At 46.2% G+C, this 13073-nt stretch overlaps 2 protein-coding genes across 2 annotated transcripts in view; one reads left to right on the top strand and one right to left on the bottom strand.

The window, feature by feature from the left end:
• The window catches only part of LOC119661417, a 38767-nt gene that overhangs the window by 22848 nt on the left and 2846 nt on the right, over positions 1 to 13073 (bottom strand). The gene's annotated exons all lie outside the window — the stretch shown is intronic.
• On the top strand, positions 2418 to 3951 carry LOC119661415. Its single transcript, XM_038070755.1, has 4 exons — positions 2418 to 2504; positions 2566 to 2713; positions 2767 to 3204; positions 3263 to 3951. Exons 1-4 carry the CDS (start codon positions 2456 to 2458, stop codon positions 3840 to 3842), a joined length of 1215 nt encoding a protein of 404 aa, XP_037926683.1. The 5' UTR covers positions 2418 to 2455; the 3' UTR covers positions 3843 to 3951.

The following is a 13073-nucleotide window of genomic DNA, read 5'->3' as shown; positions in this document are numbered from 1 at the left end:
TCGATAACCTGTCGATCTGATTGCTCGTACGACGTCAGTCAATTGAAACCCAACTGACTTTATGGAGAGTTTTGTACTCGAATTATATGCCACCAATGACGAGGTCAATAGAGATTCGGATCACTATCTAGGTGTCATGGTACTACGAGCTCGAATAAAAACACCACCCAGAATCCCTTCCGACAATCAGGTGAGAGTTAACACTGAAGCCATCCACAACACAGCCCTCCGCAACACCTATAAGAGGGAAATGGATGCCGCAATAACCGCAGGTAACAGATGTCCTTGACATGAAGCATCAACAAATGATCTTAACAATCACCTGTAGAACGTTATCATAAATACGGCCACAAACATACTTGGCCCCAGCCGCAAAAAGAGTCGGAACGGCTGGTTCGACGATGAATGTAAGCTAGCAACGGAACGGAAGAATGCCGCGTGCCTCAAGAAAAAGCGGGCTCGCACAGAGAACTCCTTCGAGCGGAGAAGCGACTTCACAGACGGAAAAAGGAAGCCTGGAAGAACCAACAAATCTCTCAACTCGAAAAGTACAGGGATCAACCCTACCAGGCGCGCAAGTTTTACCAACAAGTCAGCAGAATGAAGATTTACGCACCTCGATGCTTATCCTGCCGAGACAAAGAGGGAAATCTGATTTCCGACAGAATGGGCATCTTGGAGCGATGGGTTGAGGACTTTTGATGAACCACTGAATAACCAGAACATCGGCGAATTGGAAGTGCCGCCAACTGAAGACGACGGACAAATACTGCCACCACCAAGTTTAGGAGAAACAGTGCAATTCATCGGCTAAAAAATCATAAGTCGCCAGGAGCCCATAGAATTACAGCCGAATTAGTTAAATATGGAGGCGACCAGTTACACCAAGGGGTTCATCCACTTGTGCTCAAACTATGGGACAGCGAATCAATGCCTGACGATTGGCAACGAGGGATTAACTGTCCCATACATAAAAGGGGAGATATCACACAGTGCAGCAATTATAAAGGTATCACGTTGTTGAGTACCATCTATAAGATATTCTCCGCTATCTTGCTAGGCCGGATAGCCCCATACGCCCAGAATATCATGGGCCCATACCAAAGAGGCTTCACTCCAGACAAATCAGCAACAGATCAGATTTTCTCTTTTCTCTCTGCGGCAAGCGATGGAAAAACTATTGAAACATGGCCATCAGTTACATCACCTTTTCATCGACTTTAAAGCCGCCTATGATAGCATAGCCAGGGTAAAACTGTACCCGGCGATGAGAGAGTTCGGTATCCCGACGAAATTAATAAGACTGACTAGGCTGACCCTGACCAATGTGCGAGACCAAATAAAAGCAGCAGGATCACTCTCAAGACCATTCGACATCAACAGCGGTCTACGACAAGGGGATGTCCTATCATGCGTCCTCTTCAACCTGGCCCTCGAGAAAGTGATCCGCGATGCCGATGTAAATGCGAGAGGCACCATCCTCTTCAAGTCCGTATCTATCTAGGGTCGAAAATCACAACCGATAACAGCTACGACGAGGAAATCCGCGCACGGTTGTTGGCTGCCAACAGAGCATATTTCAGCTTACAAAAACTGTTCCGCTCGAAACGTATCACCATAGGGTCAAAGCTCTTACTGTACAAGACTATGATCTTGCCAGTTCTTATCTATTGCTCGGAGAGTTGGGTTGTTGGCAGAAAAAACTGCGTACTCTTGGCCGCGTTCTAGAAAAGAATCCTCCTATGGATGGACGATTTCGTAGCCTACATAACGACGAATTCTATGAACAATACCACGACTGTCAGGTTGTGGATAAAATCCGGCTTAATAAGTTGCGGTAGACGGGTCACTTAATCCGTACGGATGAGGATGATCCAGCCCGAAAAGTCTATAAAAGCAATATCTGTGGTAGAAAAAGAAGATGAAGCAGACCCTGCCTGAAATGGAGTGACGACGTAGGCCAGGACACCAGGCAGCTTTTAGGGATATCGAATTGGTTGTGTATCATTTTTAGATTCGGTATGGACCCACGCACCCGTATAGACATGTTGATTTGGTACTATTATAATATCACGTGAAGGATCAAAGGACCCTCCAAATTCCCGAGTCTGGCTAGCGCAGGGGCATACAAGAAAGTGTCAACCGAGCACTTTGATGGAGGTTCAGTGTTTCGCCAACTTTTTAGGCTTCTAAGGTAGCTCTTCCCTCTAGGTCGTCTTTCGTCACTTAGGATGGTTGTCTGATCTTCCTATTTCCTTTGGGTTCATTACAATACAGAAATAATACGTCGTATCTGAATACTCAGTGCCATGCTACTGAAATAAGATTTATGCTAAGGGTTAATCGGCGTTATCAAATCGTGTACTATTGAAAAAAAAAGATTAAAATTGAAATAGATGCTGGAATTGACACCACGCACTCAGTCACTTTGATAGCGTTATCAGTAGTAGTAAACATGTTCTGGGTGTTAGCAGTCTTACTGTTCGTTACAGGCGGAAGAGCAAGTATTCTTTTAATTTTCTAATTTTCATCCAGAAGCAACCCTTGTTCTTTTTTCAAATATAGATAAATGCACCTTGAGCTACGAGCCTTCTTATCCTGCCATTTTTACACAAAAGATCGGATCCAATAACATTATTCTCAGCGCAAGAGGTGGTCAGCTATCTTGGGATGATAGAACAACGGTGAATGCTTACTGCCCGGGCGGATTCAGGTTAGCCATTTATTTATGGGTATTCCCCTAAAATCATATTGATATATTTTCAGACATTTGGCACTTAAAAATCCTCACAATTATGAAGACAATTTCGATTATGACACCGTCGGCAATCGCGTCTACCACCAAAGTCCTGACATGAGCCATTTGAAGAACATTGTACTTTCGTGCCAGGACGTCCAAATGAAGTTTGAGGGGTCAGAAATTCAAAATGATGGACAGCTTAGTTGTTCTACGACATCCAAATATTATGAAACAGTGGTGCCTGCATGCAAATATCGGGGCCTTGCCTATGGTTTCTTCGTAGGGGAACAGGCCGTAGTTCTGGCAGAAGTCTGCTACCAACTGGATCTTCTGCAGCCCACCTTCCTGCATTACGCAGCTGGCGATCGTAGCACTATCCTTGAGCATCAGTCAACCCAAAATGTTGCTAACTTGACGACTGGCTCCGTTGAGGTTCTCATTGATGACAGCAACCTGGAAGTTGAGTACGCAGAATTATCATCTTTTGAAATTTTGTGTTTTTCACCACGGATATTTTTACAGGATGCAGTCTTTATTGGAAGCAGTGCAAGAATCAATTCCTGAATACGCAACCGTGGTACAATATAAATTAGATGAATTTATTCCTTTGAAAGAGTCATTGGGCGTTTTTGGATCCTACACCAATGACTTCCGCAGCCTAAATATGATCCCTTGGTGGACACCTTTAAAACTTGGTAACTGGAAGTCAATCGAAGAAGCCATCGAAACCATATCAAGAAATGAAACGTATGATATTTTTGCTGGTATCTCAGGTGTTGTGATCTACCCCAACAATGATAAGTGCTTGTCCACCGGTACCCTTACATATAAAGCAGTTCCGTATGTTCGAAATGTACCAAAATATATTTGGAATTACATTAGGAAAAGGAAGTATCCTGATGAGGGTGTCGTTGTCATTGGTGTCAATACTCCATTCGTTGATAACTCAAAAGGCGACTACATCATTTGCCAGGATATCTGTGACAGTATTTCATGGCTTAACTCCATGAAAATGACTAGAAAAATGGCAGGACTTGGTTATATATTTTGTTGCAAGCCAGCAGAAGTAAAAGATAAATTGGATAATTTCCCAATTTTTTGATTCAAAAATGTTATGTGCTAATTGTATTTCCTTTAATAGAGCTAAGCCGGCGTAAATATGTATCGTTAGCATAAATAAAATCCAAGGTTAACAAAAATTAAAAAATTAATATAATTTGTTATTAAGGATCCAAGTGAAAACGAATTGAGAATTCGTACCAAACAATGGAAAGATCAATTCTTATCTTAACAGTTGGGGTTTAAAAATACATTCAAAATCTTCTCTGTTTGTCGTAAGAGGCGATTAAAAGGGATGAAAATTTGTGGACTAGCAACCTGCATTTTCCGAAATTTCACTGCTACCGAAACGTCAACTATGCCTCGGATAAATACTGACCTCATGTCCTTTGGCTATCAAAAACAGACTTTGATTGGTTTCAGCAATGTACGCACGCTCCTCGGCAAAGGTAGCGAGAGTCGCTTTTTCCAACTTGAGCGAGAATTCCAAAGATATGGTGAGTACTCCTCTGGCATTTCCCAATGTGCTTTTTACGCTGGAAAGCTGAACGGAAGCAGACGCGAATCTGATGTTTGGTTGTTTTTGACAACAACCACAAGGTTCGATCTTTTGACCTTTGAGCCGGTTTCTTACAAACTTTTTACTACAAGATTCGATCCAGGTTAAGGAGCATCACAATTGTACATCAACGATACAGTGAAAAGGGACTGCTTTCTAAAACAATTATACGCAGTTCATCTGAATGCTAAGGTCGGCTCTGGCAACATCTTGCTCGAACTTGTGATGGGGAAGCGCGGTCATGGCGGTTTGTGGATTCCTGCAGTTTGCACTGCCTCGACGTTGATAGCATTGTTCGAGTCATCACGTAATTTTAATTTCAATTGACCAAGAACGTACGCTTGAGGGTGAGCTATCTCTCCTCTGGGACGATGTGTGGCTTTCCAGGGGCCAAGCCTCTCATCCGCCAAGACCGTTAGTGAGTGGTGACAGCTACACTCTGTACGAGGTGACCATCCTATTAAACAAGTCGGGAAACCGGAAGCTGGACGCTTCAGGTACGAAAGGTTTTGTGTATTTCTTAGTACGTAGCACGTACTATATGCATATATTATGTGGGAATATCCACTTTCGGATGATATTGACATTCATAGTCTTGAATTTGCAGAGAAGCGACAACTTTGACGAATTATAACTTTGTTAGCAATAGTGCGATTTCTACCAAACTTGGTAACATCATGCTCTATGTTACGCCCTATATTGTTACGAAATTTCCTAGGTCCTAGCATAAATTTAAGGGGGGTTCTACAGCGAATTACTAAAAATTATAGTAATATACTATTATTAACTTTATTTATGCAGATATCAGTGTGGAAGGTATTTCGGAGCCCAGGCGCCATATAGTAGCAGCCTCTTGATTTTTTTCAGATTTTTCGGTTTGGTAGTTTCTGAGAATGGCCCCCGTAAAGGAATGGTCACTTTCAACCACCCGCACTCCCCACCTTTCCAGCAAATATGAAAACTAAGACCAGCTTTGAAAAGTACTGACCGAACGTTAAATTCGTCATTAAAGGATGTAATTCACTGTATGCGTGAGCGTTCACAGTTCCCAGCTTTCCACCAAATTTGGTATCAATTGCTATAACCGTCTCCGAGAAAAATGCGTGTGATGGACAGACAGACAGACAGACAGACAGACGGACAGACCTGTGAGGAGTTGCCAGATCTCCCATCAGGCGCGACCCCAGGTGGCGGATAGGGGCATACCTATTCATGTGTAAATATGTGTTCATGCACTTTTTTTTTCTGACTGTGTATGGGCTAGTGTTTGCTCATCTCTGGTGCGCGGACCAAAATGGCCATGGGAAGATACCCAGAACATAAAACCACCATGGAAGACGAGAGAAGGAGTAAACTTACGGTGCAGGGGCTCGGAACCCCAGTACCGGCGGCTTTTGGGAGTGAGCAAGCGGGCTCCTGGTCGTCGATATCCCTCGACCGCAGTGCCTCGGTGGTGGACAACTTGGCCACCTTGGCATATAATGTTACAAGTGATTTGGATCTGGAGAAGGAAGTGTTCAAGCGAAGTACGACCTTACCGAGAACACCAGTAGCAAGAACAACCAACTGAAGATGGATCGTTGGACGACAAAAACTGTAACAACACCCCCAGCATATGTTCAAGATGCGCGGCAGCAAGAGATGCTCCAGGAACAAGGTAAGGATCCATTTAAAAGAAGCTCATCAACTTTGAGATCTCCACCAATGCTAAAGGCGATGAAGGAAAAAGTACAGGCAAGATCAATAACTGGCAAAAGTGACACAGCGTATAAAAGGAGTAACCCTGTCGGGGCTTATAAGGAGCGGAGTCCCGATCCGGAGGAATTACCCTTCACCCAGCTTGGGGCAAAGATAGTTGAGCTGTCCGAGTTTATCAAGGACAAGCACAACGTGCACCAAGCCATAAAGAATATGGTGAGGGCCATTAGAGTCCTCTATAATAGATCACAGATGGAGGAGAAGAATAATAACAACACGCCGAACCCCGCTGTGCCAACAGTATCACAAGCGACCCAAGTGACGCCTAACCGTACTACCATCGAATCCCAGCGAAATAAACGAGTACGTGAAAAAGAGGGGGATGCTTTAAATAATTAGCAGGCGCCTAAGAGAAAAAAAGGCGGACAGGACATCCTGAAAACCAACACCAACAGTTCAGAAAGAGGAAAGCATACAGCGAATCTAGGAAACTCGACCAGCGTTGCGAAGCCCAAGACGAACGAAAACGATGGATGGACTAAAGTAACCAACAAAAAAGCGAAACGAAAAGCAAAAGTGCGAACTCGTCCAGATGCGATTGTTATCTCCAGTAAGGGCAATCTGTCCTACAAGGAGATACTCAAAAAGGTCAAAGCTGATCCCGACCTAAAAGATCTGAGCGGAAATATGAATCGAATCCGAAGAACCCAGAAAAGGGATCTCATGTTCGAGCTGAAAAGATCCAGCGGTGGCAAAACTGATGACTTTCGCACTCAAGTGAAAAACTCACTTGGGGAGAATGCCGCAGTGCGTGCCCAAAAACATGAGATCTATATACAATGTAAGGATCTCGATGAAGTTACATCGAAAGGAGAAATTTGTACTGCTCTGAAGGAGCAATTCAAGTTGAAAGAACTTACAGAGGAGTCTGTTGTCGGTCTACGGAAAGCCTATGGTGGCACTCAAACGGCCACCATACGAGTGCCAGCGGAGGCAACGCAGATGTTGTTAGCTGCCGGAAGGGTTCGGATTGGATGAGCTGTTTGCCGTTTAAGGGAGCAAACTTCACTAAAGAGGTGCTTTAAATGCCTCATGTTTGGGCACTTCGCGAAGGCATGCACCAGCAACATTGATCGGTCCGATCGATGCAGAAAGTGTGGGGAGAAAGGCCATATTGCCAGAGAGTGCAATAGGGACCCCAAATGCCTATTGTGCGTAGCCAAAGAAGGACAGGATAACCGGCACATTGCCGGAAGTGCCAAATGTCCGGAATTTAGGAAGGCGCTCACTGCAATGAGAAAATGAGGTTTATTCAAATAAACCTCTATCATTGCAGGGTCGCTCAGGATTTACTTGAGCAGACCACGTTCGAATCTAAGATGGAGGTTGCTATCATAAGTGAACCGTTCAGAAACCGCCACGGTGGCGTATGGGTCACAGATTCGACTGGTGGAGCGGCGATATGGGCTTGTGGTCGACAAGCCATACAATGTACTGCAAGTCAGGCAGCCAGTGGCTTTGTGTGGGCGAATATAAGTGGTGTATATGTATACAGCTGCTACGCCCCACCAAGTTTGACACTGCCTGAATTCGAGCAAATGCTTGATAATCTTGTTCTCGACGCAAGGGGACGAAGTCCAATCTTGTTCTCGACGCAAGGGGACGAAGTCCAAAGGTGATTGCTGGTGATTTCAATGCTTGGGCCCTAGAGTGGGGTAGCAGAGAATCAAATGCTAAGGGGCGCAGTCTATTAGAGGCTTTCGCGCAGCTGGACATGGTTTTGGCTAACGAAGGCGCCGTAAACACCTTTCAGAAAGGGGGGTCAGGCTCGGCTGTAGACCTGACCTTTATCAGCCCTGCGCTGGCGCGTGGTATGTCCTGGTGCGTCAGCGAACGCTACACCCACAGCGATCACCAGGCAATCTTCTTTGAGACATGTGTCGAGCCACAGGGCAAAGAGCTATCATGCCCAAAACCGAAAAAGGTTTCGGGCTGGTCTGCAAAATCTTTGGATAAGCAGAGCTTCTTAGAGGTGTGGTTAGATCAACCTGATATAGCAGGCGCCTCTACGGAAAGAGCCGTCCATCTGGCTCAATGCATCGCCAAAGCATGTGACGCGTCTATGCCTAGGAGGTGCTCATTCCCCAGTAGAAGACCAAACTACTGGTGGAATGATGAACTGACCGGTCTTCGATCAGCCTGCCACCGAGCCAGAAGAGCGGCTCAGAGAATAGTGATGGGACAATTCAGAGGCCGCTCCTCTCCGCAGATCACGTGTCCCACCCTCTTGCTGAAAATCATACAGGGGTTATTCCCCCAGGAAGAGGAGAGCACCGACATATTCCGGCCACCTCTGAATGTGACGGCAATTCCTCCAGTCACCAGAGACGAGCTGCTGGAGATCTGTGGCAGAATAGGAGACAATAAAGCGCCGGGCCTGGACGGAGTGCCGAATAAGGCCCTTAAGCTTGCCGTGAAATCCAGGCCGGACATGTTCGCTGAGCTGTTTGAAGCGTGCATGTCCGAAGGAATATTTCCGGCGGCTTGGAAGCGACAGAAGTTGGTACTTCTGCCTAAGCCTGGTAAACCTCCAGGTGAACCATCGTCATACCGACCCATATGTCTTTTGGACACGGTGGGGAAAATGCTAGAGCGGGTAATCTATAATAGATTACTCCCGGTTGTTGAGAGCCAAGGCGGCCTTGCAGATCGGCAGTATGGGTTCCGAAAAGCCAGATCAACCATTGATGCCATCAAATTGGTTACCAGTTTGGCCGAAGATGCAATTCACGGAAAGGGTAGTACCAGCAAATATTGCGTGGTAGTAACCCTGGACGTGAAAAATGCATTCAATTCGGCCAATTGGAATCTAATATGTAAATCCCTAGCGAAGATTGGTATTCCCGCCTATCTTGCTGCTATCGTCGATAGTTACTTAACTGAAAGGAGGCTATGGTATGACACTGATGACGGATCGCAGGAGTACGTTGTTTCCGCCGGTGTCCCACAGGGCTCCGTATTGGGCCCACTACTGTGGAACATCATGTACAACGATGTATTTAATCTTCCCCTTCCGGAGGAAGCCACAGTGGTGGGTTACGCTGACGACATAGCACTGGTTGTTGTCGCAAAGCATCTTGAAGATGCTGAGTTATACTCAAGCGAGGCAATCAGTGCTGTCAAATGCTGGTTGGAGAGCTCTGGTTTGACGCTTGCGGAGGAAAAAACAGAAGCGGTCCTCATCACGAAGCGCCGGAAGAGAAATTACGCCTGTGTTAGAATCGGGAATCATATCATCACTTCCAAGCCGACCATCAAATACTTGGGGGTGGTGATAGACAGGAAGCTCAGCTATAAGCAACACTTACAGTATGTTTGTGATAAATCATCCACTGCTAGTATGGACCTGGCGAGGATGATGCCGAACGTGGGAGGGCCACGGCATACCTCTAGGTTGCTTATAGTCAGGGTGGTGACCTCGATCATGCTCTATGCGACCCTAGTTTGGAGGGAGGCGTTGTGGATGTCAGGGAATGCTACCAAACTGAGTTCAGTCTACAGGAGGACATCCCTGAGGGTATGCTCTGCCTTCAGGACTATCTCAGATGATGCAGCATTCGTCATCTCTGGAATGATGCCGATTGACATCTTGGCAGATGAGATGGCGAATATATACAATGCAAAGCCAACCTCTTCCTCATCGCGGACGAAGAACGCTGAGAGGGAAAGATCCATAAATAGATGGCAAGAGCGGTGGGAACGCTCGGGAAAGAGCCGGTGGACGCACAGGCTCATTCCTGCCATCAAGGAGTGGTTGGAGAGATGACACGGTGAGATTAATTATAATCTCACCCAGTTTCTCACGGGACACGGAGGATATCTCCAATACCTTCACAGGTTTAAATTGGAGACCTCACCCGATTGTCCAAATTGCAATGGAGTCCCAGAGGACCCAGAGCATGTATTCTTCCACTGTCCGAGATTTGTGGAAGAAAGGAGGAATCTAGAAGAGACTCTAGGAGAGGTGTTGGTACCAGAAAATCTGGTACCGAAAATGCTAGCACATCAAGAGAATTGGGATGCGGTCAACTCCATGATCGCATCTATTCAAGATAAATTGCGAAAGGCAGAGGAAAAGAGAAAAGCGCGGTCACGTGCGCCGCGTATAGAAGAAAGGTGACAAAGCTAGAGTGAGCTGACTCCGCCCCGTGATGTAATACCTTATGGTAGTTCCGCGGCGCAGGGAGGGAGTCGGGGGTGGTTTTAGTGGGTAAAATCCCACACGCTGGTGTGTCCAGACCAGTGTCTTTTTGAAGATTTCCACCTCCTCAACAAAAAAAGACAGACGGACAGACAGACAGACAGTAAACCGATTTTAATAAGGTTTTGTGTTTACACAAAACCTTAAAAACGGAGTCAAAAAACACCTCCCCCAATTAAGGCTGTCATTCGAACCCTGCCCATTGGATAGTTTACGGTCGCGGGTAACCGACTGTATTCTAACGGAGCCTGACTGATACCTGGTCCCCTCAGTGAGTAAGTTTGACCTTGCCCTACTACGGGGGGCTATACCACGGCAGACCTCCTAGCCCCATACTCGTGGAAATTAAATGAGTACCAGTAATAAAAATAAAAAAACTACAACCAATAAAGTGGGACTTCGTACCGCACACAAACTGGTTAACTAGGCGGAGGCACATCTACGAAATACTGAGAACCAGGTGATTACACCCAAGAAGGGAGAAGCTGGGACGTCAAGCAGTGGATCCAAGGTCAACATTGGTATATTGCGTGGACAACAACACACAAACGCCACTGCTCAAATAGCAGGGACAAGCAAAAGCACGTCTAAGACAAACATAACACAAGTCAGGAAGAAAGCAGGCCTCGCTTGGGCAGGTGCTCAATGGTACCTGCGCTATCTGAAGGAAAGCCTAAAACCAGAAGAGACCCTTAAGAAGGCTCAGGATAGACCTAAGTCATTTTTACCGGAGCCGAGACAGCGGGGATCAGTAAAGATCAACCCGCATGAAGGAAATGCTCCCAAAAAATCCAAACATGAATCCAAGGCGGAGAAAACCCAAGCAGGTCAGGAATGAAGGCAGGACCCAGGAAGCCCGCCATTAGCTATGCTAGTGCCGTGAATGGCATTAGACTGGGTATACTGCCAAAAATGTTTCCCGGGCAAATACTCACTCCTGAGGAGCAGGACCTTGTCGTCAGGCAGATGATCAAGGGTTGGACTTCGAAACTGGTGTTCACCGGGATACGCTTTCGACCAGGTCAGATACTGGTAAACTGCGCGCCGGAAGACACTGCAGAGTGGATTAGGACCATAGTTCCTAAATTGCCAGGCTGGGAAGGAGCAGAACTGTCAAAATGCGCTAGGGATGATATACCAGGAGCACATATGGTGACAGTTTTTTTGCCAAAAGCCGCGACAATAGAGACGAAAGATCTCATGGGCCTCCTAATCGCTCTGAAGGAGGTTCTCCATACGCCATTATGAAGAGTTTTCAGAAGCAAGGTGGAGGGGAAGGGTAAACTCTTCACGATCGGGGTTGATAACCGATCTCTGAAGGCAATCAAACGTCGGAGTTGCCTGAACAGGGAAAAGCCAAGGAAAGACACCTGAGAGGAGACACCGAGTGAAAAGCATACCGATGTCCCTGAAGAACTCTCGAAAGCCATAGAGGCGGAAAGGACTGGATCAACCAGGGAAATTGACCTGTTGCCCAGTGAAAAGCAGAAGCTGAACGACCTAGACCTAGGACTGCTAGGGTTCAAGCTAGGCAGCGACGCGCTGGAAAGCGCCATGTCGGAGGAGGGGCTCCAAACAATAAAGGAGCCAATAACCAGCACTAAGATAGCCCAGATAAAGCTCCACCATGCGAAAGTAGCATCAGCGTTAATTGCAAGGGCAAGCGCCAGGGAGAACATTGGAATAATGCTTGCTTAGGAGCCCTGGGTGTACCGAGGTCAGATTCGCGGTCTGCTAGGAGGAAGCATGCAGATAATTTGGGACTCCTCTTGTGTAAAACCAAGAGCTTGCATAATTGTTAAACGTAATTTAAAATGTATATGTCTTTCAGAGTTCCTGACCGGGGACCTTATGGCTATCCAAGTCTCACTGGAAGCCGGGAGGAGCACTTGTGCGGCAGTCGTGGCATCGGGATACTTCCAAGCAGACGAAATCCGGGCTCCACCGTAACACGTTGCTAAACTGGTGAAGTATTGTGAGAAGAATGCGTTACCACTTCTCCTCGCCTGCAATGCCAACGCCCATCACGAAGTCTGGGGAAGCAGCGACACCAATAGAAGCGGTGAGTACCTTCTTGAATTTATTCTTAACAATAAGTTAGAAATATATAACTTAGGAAACACTCCAACATTTGTGACCAGCACTAGACAGGAGGTGCTAGACATAACTCTAGGAAATACTCTAATGAACGGGAACAGAGGCACGAAAACTCTTCAACCGGGCAAATCAAACCGGCAACTTGCCGAGGTACAAAAATGATCTGACTGCGTATAGCAACGCGATCAGGAAAGCAAAACGGAACAGTTTTAGGAAATTCTCTGAAGAGATCGAACAGATGACAGAAGCAACCAGGCTTTACAAAGCTGTAGCCAAAACTTGGCAATATCTTCTGACTGTTTGAAGAAGGAAGATGAGACTTTTATCGAAGGGGAGAACAGGGTACACCTGCTTCTCAGAACTCATTTCCCGGGATCCTACTCCATGGAGGCAGGCGACAACATTCTGCCTGACACCCCAACAACGAATAAAAGGAGACGAAAGGAGAACTGGAAACTAGCAAAAGAGGTATGCTCAGAAGCTAGAATAAGGTGGGCAGTGAGAACTTTTAAACCACTAAAATCACCCGAAGTAGATGGCGTTTTCCCAGCACTAATTCAGAGAGGCCTAGAAATTGTCTTAGAGTCTCTTCTGAGGGTGGTAAGGGGCGGCATAGTCTTGGGATATATATCAAGTGCATGGAGACGGACAAAAGTCGT

The sequence above is a fragment of the Hermetia illucens genome, chromosome 1 (genome assembly GCF_905115235.1).
Source record: "Hermetia illucens chromosome 1, iHerIll2.2.curated.20191125, whole genome shotgun sequence".
NCBI lineage: Eukaryota > Metazoa > Arthropoda > Insecta > Diptera > Stratiomyidae > Hermetia > Hermetia illucens.
Note: the sequence above shows the minus strand (reverse complement) of the source record. Positions and strands in the feature narration are given on the sequence as shown.

Excerpts from the sequence above, each read along its gene's own strand:
- LOC119661415 (XM_038070755.1), top strand. The coding sequence starts at position 2,456 with ATGTTCTGGGTGTTAGCAGTCTTACTGTTCGTTACAGGCGGAAGAGCA. Across the intron at positions 2,505-2,565 it reads CGTTACAGGCGGAAGAGCAA|ATAAATGCACCTTGAGCTAC; the intron begins GTATTCTTTTAA and ends TTTCAAATATAG. Across the intron at positions 3,205-3,262 it reads GACAGCAACCTGGAAGTTGA|GATGCAGTCTTTATTGGAAG; the intron begins GTACGCAGAATT and ends ATATTTTTACAG.